Genomic DNA, 19,564 nt, shown 5'->3' with positions numbered 1-19,564 from the left:
AACCAAGACGCAGAGATTCCCATATTTCGATGTTCACCGTTCACGGGCGGTCTCATTGGATGATCAGCACCGCTGTAGGGCTAAGATGGTCGGCTCTTTATCATTTGTCACCATGCCTGTCACGTTCTAACAAGTATGACAGTGCGAAAGTGACAGGCATAGTGACAAGTAATAAAAATGGAACCATGCTGCCCCTGCTGGAAGTCGTATTTTTTTTTATACCACGACGGTGGCAAACAAGCATACGGCCCGCCTGATGGTAAGCAGTCACCGTAGCCTATGGACGCCTGCAACACCAGAGGCATTACATGCGCGTTGCCGACCCTTTAAAAACCTGTACACTCCTTTTTTGAAGAACCCCATACTGTAGCCCCTCGGGAAAACCTCGGCAGGAAGCTCATTCCACAGCCGAAGCGTTCGCGTGAGGAAATTCCTCTTAAACCGCACAGTACGCGACCATTTAGGTTCTAGGGTGTGAGGATGAACACCCTGCCGACGGCGAGCGGTGCGGTAATAGAAAGGTATCATGCTGAGATGAGACCATAATTTAATGGCACTTTATAATACCTATGTTTTTTTGAATTGTATATTTTTTTATCTGTGTCAGTGCTTACGAATCATCTTCTTCGTGTTGTTCCGGAATTTTTAGCCACGGCTCATGGGAGTCTGAGGTCCGCTTGGCAACGAATCCCTAAAATTGGCGTAGGCTAGAGTTTTTACGAAAGCGACTGCAATCTGACCTTCCAACCCAGAGGGTAAACTAGGTCTTTTTGGGATTAGTCCGGTTTCCTCGCGATGTTTTCCGTTACCGAAAAGCGACTGGTAAATATAAAATGATATTTAGTATCGTAAAGTTCCGAAAAAATCATTGGTACGAGCCGGGGTTTGAACCCGCGACATTCGGATTGAAAGTCGCACGCTCTTACCGCTAGGCCACCAGCGCTTTCTGGGCTCCTACCGGGAAAATCGAAGTTCGTCAATTGCGGGCATTTTTCTCTGTCACTCTAATTACGTCTTAGTAAGAGTAAAAGAGAAAGATCCCCAATTTGCGAATTTCGGTTTTCGCAGTAAGCCCCCTGTTTGTGCTTTGCTTACGAATAAGTTGTTTCTATTCTGTTCTATTCGAAGTCGCAGGAAAAGCTGATACTAATAACATAAAGTAATTGCATTGATAAGCTACAATGTATGGAGTGTTTATCGCTTATATATTTTCCTTGTGTTTATTTTTATCAAGAAGCGAGTTAAATTACACAATATTTCGTTCAGGTATACAAATTATTTACTTACATTATTTTTATTAATGTAAAGAACAACGTAATGTCAAAACTAAGTATTAAAGTTATTAACAAAGAGAAAAGCATTTCAAAGTGAAAAATATCTGAAGAATTAAAATCAATTACAGTTTTTTAGTGAAAAAATAGTACATTACGATACAAGTGCGAAAAATAGGAATTTTGCAACAAGTGGGGATAAATTAAAACATGACCAAAGGGGGTGTTTAAATCAACACGAGTTGCGAATTACTTATTCGCACGTGTATCGTACAACGTTTTACAGTACATAATCATATGGGTCTTTAAAGTTTCGACATATGCACGGAAAGTGCTCTTTCCCGCACGCGTGTGGGAAAGTAGCACCATATGTACTGTAAATTAAATTATAGGTAGGTATTTAAATGTTACTTGAGATAGAGGAATGAAATTAATACCTAAAGTAAGTGTATACAAAAGTAATACCTACGCTAGAGAGAAGATCAAAAAATGAGTATATCATTACCCTATGTCCCCGCCGGGCACATATGGGAATATGTGTTTTATAAATCATTACCATATGTCCCCGCCGGGCACAGATGGGAATATGTGTTTTATAAATCATAAGCATATGTCCCCACCGGGCACAGATGGGAATGTGTTTTTGTAAATCGTTACCCTATGTCTCCGCCGGGCACAGATGGGAATATGTGTTTTATAAATCATTATCATATGTCCCCGCCGGGCACAGATGGGAATATGTGTTTAATAAATCATTACCATTTCTCCTCGCCGGACACAGATGGGAATGTGTTTTTGTAAATCGTTACCCTATGTCCCCGCCGGGCACAGATGGGAATGTGTTTTTGTAAATCATTACCCTATGTCCCCGCCGGGCACAGGTGGGAATATGTGTTTTTGTAAATCATTACCCTATGTCCTCGCCGGGTACAGATGGGAATATGTGTTTTATAAATCATTCCATATGTCCCCGCCGGGCACAGATAGGTATAGGTGTTTCATAAATCATTAATATATGTCCCCGCATCATGCATGGCGGCGGTCACGTGGCGCGGGGACAAATGCGAATACATTTGTCTCCATGCCTCAATTTATCTACAGCGGATGACCACCACTTGAAACTAAAATTCGACGGATCGATAGAACTATCTGGATCGGACGAACAGAATATTGTGTCAGACAAAATCGACCGCCTACCGTTCCTTGGTGGTATTAATGATGTTCAATATGGTAAGCAGTTAATTATGCCGGCTGTACACACTTGTCGAGAGAGCCCGAATTCCGAGACAGGTCGAGAACGAGTGTATACTGCTCCCTTCTCCGATGGGTCGGGTATTTGTCAAGACTGTGTGTACAGCCGGCATTAAGTTGAAGAAATAATGCCCTCATTAACAAACCCTGATTTTGTAATTACCATAAAAAATCATAATTACCATAAATTCGTCTTTAAGCTTTAGTACATAAATAAAATACGGGGAATGTAAGGACAAAAGTGCCAATTACATCCACGCTTTCTCAGGCCCGACGTCGGGCCCCAGCGAGAGTATTTTTCCATCGTTAATAATATTTGAAATATAAAATCAGCCCATCGTTAACAATATTTGAAATATAAAAAAATGTTTCATATGCAAAAATATCAAACATTGAACATTTTTGGCAATTAGATATAAAGTATTTTTTACATTGCAAATATTGTTAAGGATGTGCTGATATTCCGTGAAACGGAAATCGATTTTCAGGCCCGACATAAAGCGCCAACTACATCCACATTTCCCGATTTCGGGCTTGATAATCGTTTTTCGTTTCACTTATGTTTTAATGTAAAATATACTTTGTCTGTAATTGCCAAAAATGTTCAATGTTTCATATTTTTGCGTATGAACCATTTTTTACATTTAAATATTGTAATTATTGTAAACGTTGTGTTGATATTTGGTGAAACGGATAAATATTATTTCTCGGGCCCGAAATCGGGCCTGATATCAGGCCTGATAGTGTGTGTGTAATGTAAATGGCGCTTAAGCCAAGAACGCCCGAACGCTGCAGTTTCCCCCTACTGCTCCCACTCCTATTTCTAATATAGTCTGTCAAACAACTTTGTCAGTAGAAAAAGGCGCGAAATTCAAATTTTCTATGAGACGTTAACCCTTCGCGCCTACATTTTATAAAATTGCCGCTTTTTTCTATTGACGGAAATGGCTTGACAGACTATATCTTTGAATGGATGATCATTTTAAAATAATTCATTTCGTGATTTAGACAACGCGGTGTCAGACAGAGACAGCGATATAATGAGTGAAAAGGGAACTGAAGTAAGGACGGCGGATATTTACGAAATCCAGGACTCTTCGGTAAATAAATTAAATAATATTTACCATGTTATAGTTATTTATTTTACAAGGGGGCAACGTTGCTGTTTAATGATACCCGAGCAAGCGAAAGATACCAAAATTGATCCACGAGCGTAGCAAGTGGTTCGAGAAGTGGAATCTTGAACGTTGCGAGGGTTTCAAGGCACGAGGTTTAAATAAACTTTGCCTCCAAGTGAAAAACAAAAAATTTCATCACACCAACGCGAGGATACTACTAAATATGAAATACCAAATTAAATCAAATCCAAATTATGGGTTACACACAATGTTTTTCATCACACAAGCGAAGAAAAAACTAAATTTTAAGCGAAATAATTCTTAAATACGGTGAAATTTCAAACATTCCTCCGCGATGTTGTCATTCTTTGCTTTAGGCTTGTATTGTGGGTACTCAGACAACGATATATATAATATACAAATATTAATACTACATTATGCAACGAGGGGAGTAAAGTTTTGGAGACGAGGGTGATAATTCCCGACAGCCGCAGGCTGGAGGGAATTACAGACCCGAGTTTGCAATATTCTTACCTCCGGAGTTACACACAATGTTTTTTATCACACTTGCGAAGAAAAAACTAAATTTTAAGCGAAATAATTCTTAAATACGGTGTTAATTCAAACATTCGTCCGCCATTTTGTAATTTCTTGACAAGTTAGGCATCGAAGGCACAGACCTATTCGGCATTCAGCCACAATTGAAAATTATGAAAAAATATTTTAAACTGCTGTTAAATGAATCAAATTAAATATTTTTAAACATATACAAACATATATTAAATTATTAACGGCAGTATTTTTAAAGTAAAACTCATTTAAACTATGTGGTTTCTATGAATTCGTGACATAATTTAAAAAAAAAGTTTATAAAAGTTAATAAAGATTAAAAAAGCTATAACTCCCTAGGGAGTATGCGTAAAATCTAAAACAATTTCGTGCTTCGAATTTGACACGTAAACGAGATGGCGCTGTACAGCTCCATTCATTTAGCGGTACGGAAGGTAGAGGCAAGGAACAGAATCTCCATATACCAAAAAGTATCCGACAAAAAACCATAAATAGGTGGCGCTACAATACCTAGAATACTTGAGAAAAAATCTAAACATAGACAGCGCACTTCACTTCGTCAATAACGCCTAGGTAGGTAGGTAGGTTCTTAGGTGTGGCTCTGGAGAGATTTGGAACTATTATTTATAGCTGATAGCTGGACACGTTTGCAACAATTCTGCCTAAGGAGTGTCTGTTCCTTGCCTCTACCTTCCATAATTTTGCGGTAACTCTGATTGTCCAAAGTTGACGTTTGACAATTCAGTGACCGCAAAACATATGGCGCAGTACAGCGACATCTATTTTGGATGTCAAACTAAGGGGCAGTTTTTTCTTAGACTCTCTATTACAATCATTCTCTTTGCTCATAGACCGCGGACCAGGAGCATATTTCGTCAGTCATCGCCTCCCGGCTGATCTTTGACAGATGATAGTTTAGATGCTGTTTTAAATTAAATAAAACCGTCAGCACATTTTAATAACAAAACTTATGTGAGACACAGATATATTAAATATGTTAAAACAGGTCACTCATATGACTTGACAAGTTTCACTTCGTACCGAGGAGTGTCGTCAGACGTGACCGGCGCAGATTACGAGCCGCAGTCCTCCGCTCCCGACTCGCTTTCAGCTCGTTTCATAAACTGACATTCGTACTTTAAAGTAAACTCATAACAAACAACAGGCACATAAACTAAACTCCTAGGTACCCTGTATCTCACGGAAGTTTCATTATTAAAAACTTTTGTCATATTATATTGTGCAAAGTTGTATGTCGGGCAAAGTTGCATGTTTTTTTTGTTTTTAGATAGATGGCAGTGCAGAGATGTCGGAGTTGATGAGGGAGAACAGTAATTTATTTGAGTCAGTAAGAATAGAAGATACGGATAGTTTAGACGAGAACAATAGAGAGTTTACGGTAATGATATAATTTTAGAATTTTATGGTATAATAAATTAGCAAATATACAAGCTTTAATTAGGTTGAGGCTAGGTATCGATCTGTGTAAAATTTTCTCAAAAATATTTTTGTCGTTTCCAAGCAGAAAGTCCTATTTTGTCGCTTGCCTTAAGGACACTTTGCCTCGTTATTCGTACAAAGATACAAGCAAATCTAGTCCTTATGGTAAGCGACAAAGTGGGACCTTTGACTATACTGAACATTTATATTTATGATTTACTAAGTTCTACAACGCTAAGCCAGTAAAGAAGAGCTTTATCTTTTGTCAAATTTTTGGTGTGTAAAATGATATCAAAATAAAATTAACAGCCTTGGGGTCAAGTGCGCATGGGCTATATAAAAATTTGTCAGTGCTCCTAATATATAATTCTAGCGACCATATGGCTGGCCACTATTCGCACAGCGAATAAGTATCACCAATGGCTATTTATTCAGCGAGGAAATACGTCCAGTCCTCTGGGCAACTAGCCCGTTGACAGCGATCTGGGCGAATATCAGCCTTTAGGGTTTTGTACTTCGTGTTATCTGATGACGTGCAGATTTATCAAATCTAACCTTTAATAACTTGACAATACGATTCAAGACACGCGTCTTCGTGTACGACACGATCGATAAGTCTTTGTTCGTTTATTTTTCCGCTGTTAATGAATAAATAATTCTCAGTAGTCATAATAATTATGGGCAAAGTTGCAAGTTTTTAGTATTTCGTGTGTTTAAGAATAACTATGGCAGTGCAGAGAAGTCATCATCGGAGGGGGAAAGCAATGGTTCACCCCAAACTGGTCCACAATGGTTAAGAGCAGAATCAAATGAGACATCAGATTCTATAGAATATCAGGTATTTTCATAAAATACAATATATGATGGCAATATATTTTTGAGGACGATTTTTATCATGTTGAAGCTTCTTATCAGTTATCATCCGAATTCGATAAGATTTGGTGGATATATCTAGAGTTTCCTGTTCTGTTCAATATAAACGCAATCTTACTGTATATACTAGAAAATCTTCCGTCAGTTACGAAAACGTATAGTTTTTTCGTAACTCAAACGAAATTACACATTTTTTTGTGCCGAATTGGGATTTTTTATTTATTTAGATCAGAATAAGGAGTTTCTCAAACTTTTAACTTACTACAAGTAAATGAAATACATATTATCAAAAGCTAACAAAAATAAAATAGAACAAAATAAAAATCGGGCAAAGTTGCAAGATGTTCGAATGGTGTTTTAGGTGTATGACGACAGTGCAGAGAATAGAGCACGGAACAAAGAGCACAATCCTATACCTATTTCAATAAAGATAGGAGTTAAGGATGTACAAGCTAAGGTATTTACTTTTTATGGATGTTAAGGACAATATAGTTTTATAAATCAATTTACTAATAGAGTTGTGATTTTAGTGGTAAGAACTAGTCTTTAGAGTCTCTATTTGAAGAACTTGACTCTTGTTTACGAAATTTTAAGTCCCGAGTCGAATCTTTTATTGAGTATTTTTATTGCATGCTTTTATTTAACTTGCCCTGTTAGTATGTATTTATGTTAGTAAGCGTGGGTCAATTGAAAGCTAAATTTGACCCAGTTCCCAATTCCCGAATGAGCTGAAAATTTGCAAATATATTGTCGGGCGATAATTCAATATTATGCTACCATAGGGCTGACCAGATGGTGGAGACGGAAGGTGGGCATAGCATCTCTGTGATGAAACAACGCAACCTAATGGTGTTTGGGGTTTTTAGAATTGACTCGATGAATATTAGTTGCTTATGGAAAATAAAGTACAACCAACCATTTTTTTTTACTTATTTAAGCACAACTCAAAAAGATTCTAGCCTACGAATAATGACTCTGCCCACAATCTTATTTTAAGGTTTTATTTCAATAGTGAAGAAAATAAAATTATTGTATCGTTTCTGTATCTTACACATCAATTTTACATACTTAAAGATAATATATATATATATATATATATATATATATATATATTTATTTCGAGTTTTTTTGCACAAAATATTATATGTATAATTATTATTTATTGTATAGGTACTTTATTAATTGCAATTAATGGTCGTTAAAAAATAATTTAATGTATAACTTAGCTTTTTAATACTTAATTATAGAGTCTGGAATGTTGTATTGAGCAGAGGACTCGGATTCGAGTCTTATTAACCAACACTATAGGTACTTCGTTTTTTAGCATTAACTAACAACTCCACAGAAGTAAGCCTGCGGTTTTTATACGTTTTTGTTTTAATACTTCGTCGCTGGCAAACATTCATACGGCCTGCCTGATGGTATGCAGTCTCCGTAGCCTATGGATGCCTGCAACCCCAGCGATGTTACATGCGCGTTGCCGACCTTAACACTCCCCAGCCTCGTTGTGCTCTGGGGTCCTACCGCGAACCCCGTTCCACGTGTTGCCTCTCTGTCGCACTTGTAAATTCGTACGTAAGTGTGACAGGGAGGCAACACGTCGAACGTGGTTCGCGGTAGGCCCTCTGACAACCTTACTCACCGGGACGAACACAACACTATGAGTAGGGTCTAGTGTTATTTGGTTGCGCTTTTCTGTAAGGTGGGTTACTTCCCCAGTAGGGCTCTGCTCTAGATTTGGAATCACATCCGCTGTGCTGTAATCGTTAATAATAATGTAATTATATAATGTAGCATGGTCAATACTTAGAAATTACTTTTACCGCATAAAGTGCATGATTTGGAACCACAAGCTTACAATCAATCAATCAATCAATCAAATCATTTATTTGTGAGAATACAGTCAAGTGGATGTTATCAAATACATTTCAAAGAACAGTGTATTCAGCCAGCTAACGGGCATACAAATCTTATATTCATAAATAAAATTAATCTAATGTATACTACATTCTGCGAAGTTCTTTCTAATGCTTACAAGCGAAGTATAGGAGATGTATCATGGACAATAAAAAAAGTTGCTAGATTTTAGGCTGTGTTTTAGATGTACGGCGGCGGTTTGAAGAATTCGGCATTGGGAGGAACGAGCAACGAGCCATTAAGAGCCGGAGTCAATGAGACATCAGATATTTCCGTAGCTCAGGTATTTATGTGGGCCTACCGCGAACACAGAAGTTGACAATTGCAGGCATCTTCACCAATTAAGGCGTAATTAGAGTGACAGAGAAACATCCTCGCAATTTGTGAACTTCGATGTTCGCGGTAGGCCCTCAGGTAATTATGTAATGAGGATAAACGCACAAAGTCCGACACGGACGGCGATGCAATAGTTAAAAAACCAGAAAAGTGCGAGTCGACTCCCCCACCGAGGAAATAGTTATTTGTTTTACAAGGGGGCAAAGTTGTTGTTTAACCGTTCGTCCTAATATTGATACCCGAGCAAGCGAAAGATTCCAAAATTGAACCACGAGCGTAGCGAGTGGTTCGAGAAGTGAAATCTTGAGCGTTGCGAGGGTTTTAATGCACGAGGGTTAAACAAACTTTTCCTCCGAGTGAAACACAAAAATTTTCACCACACCAACACGAGGAAACTATACTAACTATGAAATACCAAAAAATTCAATAAAATCAAATACAAATGTTCGTATTAAAAAAATAATCATTCAAAATAATAATTTAAAAGTCAATTCTACTAGCTAACATAAGGAAACAACTCAAAATTTGCATCTGATTACTTTGCTCTACATGTGGATAAAATGCAACTTTCTCAGTCATTCTTGAACAATCAAGAGGGCCTTTACCAGTTGGTGTAGTGAAAAAGTAATTTTTATTTTTTTACAAATTTATAGTTTTGAAATCATTCCCTGTACTTGTAGTGTAAGAAGATATTACTTTCCAAATTTCATAGTTCTAACAGGAAGTACCCTAAGAATTTTGATTCTCTTGAGTGCCAAATTTACGTTTTTTGCTTCATAAAGGGCCGTAAAAAGCGCCTCTGAAACTGCCAAAAAACTTTACTCTCTATTTTAATATTTATTTAGGACAATGGTGTGGACAGTCCGTCAGACAGATATTTACAATTATTTGGGAATGAAGACAAACAGAAGAATGTCACCAACTCAGTGTTCGTTCCTACTGATTATTCGGTAAATATTTCATAAGTTAGACGAAAAAAAGTTGCACGTATACTCCGGCACACCCACTCTGTCAGTAGATAATAATAATAATGTAATATTCTATCACATACTTGACTTACTACTTACAAGGAAGGGTACCCAACTGTCCGACTCCGATTTGATTCATTTTGATATATGTTATAGAGTAGTCTAAAATAACGGACACGTATTTTTTTTTAGCTGCCCAAACTCAACCTGTTAGGAGAAAATGGCCTTCAAAGTACTAAAAAGTTACTAAATCTTCTAACTCCTATAGAAAGTGATGCTCAAGCAACTTGCTAGTTAATGGCTGGTTTGAGTATATGTTTGAAAGCAGCAAAAAATAATGAGCACGTGTTTTGTTATATCGGTTAAAACTCATTTTTTCCTAAAAAAATCGACATTCGAAGTTTTATAATATCTTATCGCTAAAGTTACACATAAAGGCAGGTATTTTTTTTAGGAAAACTTGAGTTTAAGCAGATATAACAAAACACGTGCTCATTATTTTTTGCTGCTAAACCATAGTTTGGTGGGTTTACGGTACTTAGTAGGTATGTATGAATGAATACACCCTATGTCAACTTCAAATAGTTGCGGGCAAAGTAGCTCGTGGGCAAAGTCATAACATATTAATATGTTTAGCTCCGCCTTACGACCAGAGCCACTAGCCAGAGCACGACCAAATTCAAGCGCCACAAGGTTCAGGACGATGACAGGATACGGAAGTTTACTGCGCATGTATATGAACAGGCTTTGAAGGTGAGTAAATCGCTTACAGCGCTAATCGCTTATACAGGATGTCCAGCGACAGATATCGACTTTAAATTAAATAACTAAGATAGATAAACGGAAACTATTTATTTTTATGAAAAGAAGATGAATAAGGAATACATTTTTTGACAATCACATTTTCTAAATGTCGACCTTCGCTGTTCACCCACTCCTCCAATTGCAGTACTAAGTTAAATTTCTTTAGTACGATACGCCTTATTACAAATATGCACGATGCTCGGCTAAATCTTAATCGGCTAATGAAAGCAATTAAATAAATATAAATATCGGGTGACATATTATCGTGTGACATTCTATAATAAAAGGACGGTATTGTTGTGAAAATTTCATATATATATTTTTTATAATTTTAAGGTAGATCATTTATAAGTTATTTAAGAAAATAGGGATAAACTGTCCATCCCCTCTCCCCTTAGATATCTCCGCTGTATATGTAACTCTGAAATTTTGAGAAAAAATAACAGAAAACATATAATTAAAATTACTTTTACGTTACAAGACAACCTGCAAGATCAGCCAAGCGCGAGTCAATAATAAAGAAAAAAAGTATGAATATGGAACCCTTGGGAAGCGAGCCTGTCTCGCACTTGGCCACATTTCTCTATATTTGACTTTTTTCGTTAATCTCCAGGTTTTCGAAGCAATGAAAAAGAAAACGGACCAATACACGGCAAAGAAGATCGACTCGTTGGCCGAGACCTACAAGCAGAAATTCACGGAGTTTGTAAAAAATACTAGAAATGTAGACATTAAAACCAGACAAGGAACCCAGAACGTTATCCTGCATACCATAGACACTTCTAACCTGATTTTGGAGAGGATTGTTAATTTTCTGAAGACCGATATGCTTGGCGAAGGTACGTAACGCGTAGTTTACGTGAAATTTACAAATATATAGAATAAAATAATAAAAATAATAATATATAGAAGTTTTTAATACTTATTCCTATAAGGATAAAGTAACAAAATGTTACTCATAGTGTCGTGTTCCTGTCGGTGAGTAAGGTTGCCAGAGCTCAACGAGGGGGGAAGGGGGCTTTAGGGTCGGCAACGCGCATGTAACTCCTCTGGAGTTGCAGGCGTACATAAGCTACGGAAACTGCTTACCATCAGGCGGGCCGCATGCGTGTTGTCACCGACGTAGTATACAAAAAAATTAGCCTTTTTGATGCTGACAGCGGTGGGCAAAGTTAGCATATAGGGCAAAGTTGAACGACTTAAAGTTAAGCTACATAATGTGTATTTGAGTAATTCTGAATGTCGAAAACCCGAAAAAACTCTTATACCTATGTTGGAATTTTGGGAGATCTTGATCTGATTTTCGGATTCATCCGACAAACGATATTAATAACAAAATGTTACAACTTGTAATTTGTATAATTGTAACGTTTTGTTGTTATGTTATTGAAATGAGATATTGTTTTTGATAAAGAAACATAGATCTTATGTAAATTGAATTAAATTGACATCTTAACGACTAATTGTTCGAAAGTATCAGAATACTCCCTAGTTAATACTTTGTATAATGATATTAATATGACAGGTACAAGTGCGTTGAGGCAAGGCGGCGCGTCACGGCTGCAAAAAGAAGTGGACACGGTGAAATCGTTGGAGCACGAGCATGCTTGCAAAATGTTTGGGATTTGTCATAGTGCTAACGGATTCAGGTACCATTACTGATGTTCTTATTTATCGACGTTAGAGACGTTTGTTGGAAGGTCTGTCATCTCGTGACTAGATTTGAAAAAGAAAACAATTCACGCTTCTAAGCAGGTGCAACCCTTTACTAAAAAATTAAACCGGCCAAGTGCGAGTCGCACTCGCGCACCGAGAGTTCCGTACAAACCTGTAGGTATATAAGTAAAAGTTCACCCATCACGACAATCGAGTCATATCAATTATTAAAAGTATTTTGATTATGATGTAACTAAAAATTTACGGTTTTCGTAATTTTTCCTTTATCTGTGCTTTAAGACGTTGCTTCGTACCAAATTTCAAGATTCTGAGTTCACGGGAAGTACCCTGTAGGTTTTGATTCCCTTGGGAGTGTCGAGAATTTGCGGCATAAACGGCTGTATCTTTTGATTGCGTCGGCTTAGAAGTCTGATTTTTTCACAGCTCCAAGGGACAGTAGACCTGAGTATTTGATATAAATTCCAGCTTGATACCACCACGCGTTCCTGAGAAAAAGGGTCTTGACAGACAGACAGACGGACAACAAAGTGATCCTATAAGGATTCCGTTTTTTTTTGTACGGAACCCTAAAAATTCATGAAATTCGTGTAATGTAATTGGATGACCCCTCATAATTAAAAATCAAATTCCCATTTCAGATTCAAACTACAAAACATCATATCAACACTTATCTCACTCCCAGACAACAAGCTCCTTCAAGCAAATGACGCAGCCACCGAAATACTAAAAGACGCCGACTTGTCAGCCTTCATATCATCCTATGTCACCCTCAATCGAGTCGAAAAAGCAATCAGATCTTTAGAAAAAGCAGACGCTATAACGTTGAGAAAGAACTTAGAAGTATTATTCGGCGTTTTAAGCCTATCGCACTTGCCTTTAATTGTAGATAAAGGTAAAACATTTGAAAAGCGTTCTGTGAAACGAACTGTAGCATTCCACGGTCTTTTAGATGCTTTGGAAGACGCTTTACCCCCTACTGAGGCTAATAAATCGGAGTGGGGGGATATTTTGAACCGTTTGAAGATATGGAAAGATGGGGGAGTGTCGGACGTGCAGGAAACGTTGAAAATGTTGTTTGATCATGTTAATAGGGGCGCGCAGAAGTATAGGGAAAAGTCGGAGAAGATTAGAGAACTGGTTGAAGATGTTGCTGAAAGTTGTTGATGATGAGTAAATGTATATTTTATTGTTTTCTATTTTGTAACATATTCAACCCCAAGCCTCGGAACCGGTTTTATTTTCATAAGAACGCGAATGTATTAAGAACTTGAAAATGTTCTCCTAAAACCAGTTTAAAAATAACGGTTTTACGAGCGAAACCGAAATAAAAATGTTTTGCGAAGTACATAACGGTTTGGAAATTTAACCGGTTACTGAGCCTTGCTCAACCATATTAATACTATTGGCTCTGTGAGCAGGGTGCGTATCCAACATGCCAATCGTTTACGCACAGTAGCGAACGAAACGCAACTGTCACTGTCGCACTAATTTGGAAGAGTGATAGAGACACAAAGCGTTTCGAAATCGTAACGCAAACGATTGTCACCTTGGCTAGGTACCTAGACCTCGCTAAAAACTTCAAAAGCGTAAAAATAAAAATACTTGCATCGTTGCAGTGGCGTAGCGTGCCGTGGCGGGGCCCCGTATAAAATTTTTTTTGGGGGCACTTAGGAAGGGTAGATTTCTCACAAAAACGCACGTTGGGGGCCCCGTATAATTAACGCCCCTACTTCGTTGAATAATTATCACAGCAAACTCACATCTTAACTGCCCTAGACCCTACTGACACTTCTTTAGGTCAATTTCCGCCATTTTGAAAATAGATAAAAAATTCTCACAAACTGTCAAATCGGTTAAGAATTGAGATCTGCAAAGAACATCTGTACATACGAAAGCATTTATGCCCGAGCTGAAACAGAGACCTTTGTTAACGCTCGGTCGATTGTAAATGAGAAAGTGACCGTCTGTCTGTTACCTCGTAACACTTAAACCGCTTACCGATTTAGATAATTTTGACGACCTGTCTGGCCTAGTGGGTAGTGACCCTGCCTATGAAGCCGATGGTCCCGGGTTCAAATCCTATTAACTCTATTTATTCGTGTGATGAGCACGGATATTTGTTCCTGAGTCATGGGTTTTTTCTATGTATTTAAGTATTTATACATATTTATATATTATATATATATATATCGTTCTCGTTTCTAAGTACCCACAACACAAGCCTTATTGAGCTTACTGTGGGACTTAGTTAATTTGTGTAATAATGTCCTATTATATTTATTTATTTATTCATAATGGATGGAAATATGGAACATTGAATATAAAACAATTTTTCTTATAAAAACAATACGTATATTTAGAAGTTTCAATATGTACATACTTAACCACTTATAACTAATTATTATACATGTCAAATGTGACGTTTCACGGGTAAAGGTACCGTATGGAGGTTGGCACTTACGCTATTATTAACGACGCTCCAATACTAATGCGATTCTACGCGACGTAGGAGCCAACCGCCTTAAGGTACCTTTATCCGTGGAACACAAATATTCACTGTGAACAATCAAAATCAGTTTGACGATATTTCAATACGAATGTATCATATGTGATACAAATAATGCTATACATTATCACTGTGAACAATCAAAATCAGTTTGACGATATTTCAAAATGAATGTATCATATGTGATACAAATAATGCTATACATTATCACTGTGAACATTCAAAATAAGTTTGACGAAATTTCAATACGAATTTATCATATGTGATACAAATAATGCTATACATTATCACTGTGAACAATTAAAATAAGTTTGACGAAATTTCAATACGAATTTATCATATGTGATACAAATAATGCTATACATTATCACTGTGAACAATCAAAATAAGTTTGACGAAATTTCAATACGAATTTATCATATGTGATACAAATAATGCTATACATTATCACTGTGAACAATCAAAATAAGTTTGACGAAATTTCAATACGAATGTATCATATGTGATACAAATAATGTCATACATTATCACTGTGAACAATCAAAATCAGTTTGACGATATTTCAAAATGAATGTATCATATGTGATACAAATAATGCTATACATTATCACTGTGAACAATCAAAATCAGTTTGACGATATTTCAAAATGAATGTATCATATGTGATACAAATAATGTCATACATTATTGCGCACCAAAGAGCTATTGAATGTAAAAGAGCACTAACATTTAGAAAAAGCGTATTTCAAAATCACCAACTCATGTAGATGGCGCCATCATGCGGTAATTCTGGTTGTAAAGTTAACGCTAAACAATCCAATTAGTACAAAAAAAAAGCCGTACAGCACCATCTACTTTAGCTGACGAACTCGGGTGCATGCATTTTTGGAGATTTTACAAGCGCTTAAAATGCTCACAATGCGAGAAAAACTAAAATACTCCTATCGAAACTTACAATTTAATAACAAGGTATCGAATATACAAAAAAACAACACCGATTGTGATTCAAATTTATCAAATGTAACCTTTAAGAACATTATATTACATTACATTACATTACATACATACATACATATATACATACATAAGATCACAAAAGAAAACAATTCACGCTTCTAAGCAGGTGCAACTCTTTACTAAAAAAATAAAACCGGCCAAGTGCGAGTCGCACTCGCGCACCGAGGGTTCCGTACAAACCTGTAGGTATACTCGTAAGTAAAAGTTCACCCATAACGACAATCGAGTCATATCAATTATTAAAAATATTTTGATTATATGATGTAACTAAAAATAACACACATACATACATACATACCAGTGGCGGATCGTTCGAAGAACTCGATTCCCACCGGCTTGTCTAATTTCATCCCGTTGGGTACTTTCACGATCGGTTTATGGAGAAAAGGAAAGCAAAATTAGCTCCGGGTTTCCTACAAATATTTGTGACGAGCCGCCACTGATACATACATACATACATACATACATACATAAGATCACAATATAAGTACAATATGGGTACTTCCGAGAACTAGCACCTTAATATATAAAAAATCGGCCAAGAGCATGTCGGGCCATGCTTAGAGTAGGGTTCCGTAGTTATTCTTCCGTCACAATAAGCTAAATTGGAGCTTAAAGTATAGTAGATTGTTAACCAAGGGATGAACTGTGGATAGTACGTCTTTTTACTATGAAGGGGAAACTTTTTGCGATAACTCAAAAACAGTTAAACTGATCATGTCCGTTATAGTTTTCATTTAATGTCCTTCTTAAGCTCTACTTCCACGATTTTTTTCATATTTTTTTGACCTATGGTTCAAAAGTTAGAGGGGACCCATTCTTTTTTCTTTCGGAGCGATTATCTCCGAATATATTCCCTTTATCAAAAAATGTTTGTTGAAGACCCCTATAAGTTTTGAAAGACCTTTCCAACGATATCCCACACTGTAGAGTTAAAGTAAAAAAAAAAACACCCCCAATTTACGTGTAGGGGAGTTAGATTTTATTGTACTTTGTCGGCTTTATTGATTTATATATCCATGCCAAATTTCAGCTTTCTAGCACTAACGACCACGGACCAAAGCCTCGGACAGACAGACGGACATGGCGAAACTATAAGGGTTCCTAGTTGAATACGGATTTTTTTTACGTTCATATCTTCAACCATCTGCCAAACGAAATAAAAAGTCTCGAAGGAAATACTTTTAAAAGACGCTTAAAAAACTTTTTAATACACAAAGTCTTCTACAACTTAAAATAATTTTATGTTTTTTTAAAATATAGTTTAAGATAAAATATTAAAACCTAGTTTAAGATAAAAATAATTGTATGCCCGAAAAGGGTAAAACTGTTGATACTCATCAAAAAATGTACCTAGTCATATTCTTGTACAGTCAAGGTATTAAATATCGATACGGACAAAGTGCCGGAAATATGTCTACACGACCTTATTGCCTATATATTAAAGTAGTGTGTACATATTTTTGTCATTTTGTCCGTATAGATATTTAATACCTTGACTGTACCTACACAGTTTACACAATAAATATTTCTGATTTACTAGTCAAGGCGCGCGTCTTCGTGAATGACACATCTGTCCGTCCATTTCGATATTGTTATTATTTATGTCCAATATAATTTACAAGCGTTTCAGTTTCATATATTGCTATTTCGACCCCAATAAAATGTCTATTAATGTTGCTAAAATACTTAAATGTAGAGAACTATCTTCATACTTTTTTCGAGTCTACTCCTTAGGCAATCGTTCATACAGCGTCTATGCGGGGAAGCCGCCAAGGCAGACCAAGCTAAGTTTGCAGCGATTTTGATAACACAGAAAAAAAAAAATTTTTCAGTCAACACCAGTATAAATATTACAATGGCAGTTGTCTCCTTGTAAGATGGTGCAAGTGTTAAGTAAACGTCATAATTTCATAAAGGTTTTATTGTTTAAATAGTAGACCATACTTTGAATGTAAACGCGATCATGTAACCTACGCTGGCATAGAGTGAAATATACACGGTGTTACATGAGGAAACCGAAAGAATTTAAAAGTGTATTCCTGGATACCATTTAGAGGCTAAATTGTCACATAAAGTTTTCTGGATTTCGCCTAGTTTCAGAGTTAATACCAATAAAAAAATGTTATTGTAACTTGGTGTAATATGCCTTTTTAATGCCGATGATGTCATTATGGCGCTTAGTCTAAGTTATCCTTATTGACATATGTCAAAAAGTGACAATTAAACTTTGCAAAAACAAGGTTTTACAAAAAAAATCGTAAAAATTCATTTTCCGTGCCAGTTTTACCATAACGTGAACTTTTTATGTACGAATACATTCAAAAATTTGAAAATAAAAATTACTTAAACTCATATAACATTTTTTCCTGCATTTGGCCTCAGAAGTGCGTGATTAAAATCTTTCGGGTTTCTCGTGTTACACTGTGTATATACCAGTATTTTAGTATAAAATATCTAGCCGATGATAGCTGATGCCGAGGGATTTGACCAGCGAAATTATAATAAGTATACTTTCAGTAAAGCGGTGGTGGCAGAGTGGATACTGGATATGTCGTCTGACTTTCAATTCGGAGGTCGCGGGATCAAATCCTGTCTCGTACCAATGAGTTTTCGGAACTTATGTACGGAGTATCTTATCTTTTCGGTGAAGGAAAACATCGCGAGGAAACCAGCAAACATTTGCGTAATAATTCAAAAGGTGTATGGATGTCCCCAATCCGCATTGGGCCAGCGTGGGCACTATAGCCAAGCCCTCTCGCGCATGAGAGGAGGCCTGTGCCCAGCAGTGGGACGCTTAATTGCATCATTTTTGTCGGACCGAAGACAACAGGTTAAACTATTGTCAAATGGAAAAAGATTCCAGTCCGACATTGGCCATGTCAAATTAGGCATTCCCCAAGCATCAGCACTTGGAAATACTTTGTTTCTAGCCTACGTCAATGATCTCCCATCAGCCATCACCACCGGGCTGTCAGTACTGTACGCAGATGACACTACTGTCATAATCAGCGCGCAAATGTACGAGCAGCTTGCCGAGAACATCAACGAGGCATGTAGGCAGTTAAAATGGATTACTCCTTAACGTCAGTAAGTCTAATGTAATGATGTTCTCTGGACGGACAACTACGGTGCCCCCATGTGTAGTAAACTGCTCTATGCCATTGTGTAATGAAACGAAGTTCCTTGGCTTTGTGTTGGATTCGAATCTTAACTGGAAGTTCATATCAACCAACTGTGCAGTAGATTGAGTAGTGCAGTGTTTGCGTTACGGAAGTTGAAACCCCTTATTTCGTACATTTCATTAAAATCGGTTTACTATGCTCACTTCCACTCGCTAATGACGTATGGTGTACTCATTTGGGGAAACTGCGGATGCCAATCGAGTGCTCATTATGCAAAAAACATTCATGCAGGGACCTTTTCGTGACGCACAAAATAATGACGCACTACTCATTGTATTTAATCGAAATTATTATGTATGACAGAAATAACTTTGTTTAAACGCGTTGAGATATCTGGCATAAACATTCGATCTACTGGTCGATTACGAACAGTTCCACGTCGCATGGCACTTGCAGCAAAGAACCCGCGTGTCATCGGTCCGACCTATTATAAGCGATTACCTTTAGAAATAAGGACGGAAACATCCGATACGATTCAAGCGTCAATAAAATTGAGAAACTTGTTGCAGGAGAACCCATTATATTCAATTAGTGAATTTTTTTAACATAACTGTATACTTTATTTTTGTATGTTTGACATTGTTTCTTATTGATTTTATTTTATTATTGATTTCTATACATTCTGGCTTGA

General features: G+C 36.9%; 1 protein-coding gene across 3 annotated transcripts; it reads left to right on the top strand.

Annotated features, from left to right (window-relative positions):
• Positions 1–1,049: 1,049 nt before the first annotated feature.
• On the top strand, positions 1,050–13,416 carry LOC133532419 (uncharacterized). Of its 3 annotated transcripts, XM_061871076.1 has the most exons (12): positions 1,053–1,266; positions 2,373–2,501; positions 3,531–3,622; positions 5,499–5,609; positions 6,369–6,488; positions 6,885–6,980; positions 8,625–8,723; positions 9,622–9,726; positions 10,381–10,497; positions 11,162–11,387; positions 12,074–12,197; positions 12,864–13,416. In XM_061871076.1, the coding sequence occupies exons 1-12, from the start codon at positions 1,182–1,184 to the stop codon at positions 13,387–13,389; spliced, it is 1,830 nt and encodes a 609-aa protein (XP_061727060.1). In that variant the 5' UTR covers positions 1,053–1,181; the 3' UTR covers positions 13,390–13,416. The 3 variants fall into 3 exon arrangements, with proteins under 3 accessions (XP_061727062.1, XP_061727060.1, XP_061727061.1); XM_061871078.1 differs by lacking the exon at positions 9,622–9,726 and having other exon boundaries at positions 1,050–1,266; XM_061871077.1 differs by lacking the exon at positions 6,885–6,980 and having other exon boundaries at positions 1,064–1,266.
• Positions 13,417–19,564: the final 6,148 nt, after the last annotated feature.

This window comes from Cydia pomonella, chromosome 27 (assembly GCF_033807575.1).
Source record: "Cydia pomonella isolate Wapato2018A chromosome 27, ilCydPomo1, whole genome shotgun sequence".
NCBI classification, from domain to species: domain Eukaryota; kingdom Metazoa; phylum Arthropoda; class Insecta; order Lepidoptera; family Tortricidae; genus Cydia; species Cydia pomonella.
This window is presented reverse-complemented; position numbering and strand designations above follow the sequence as displayed.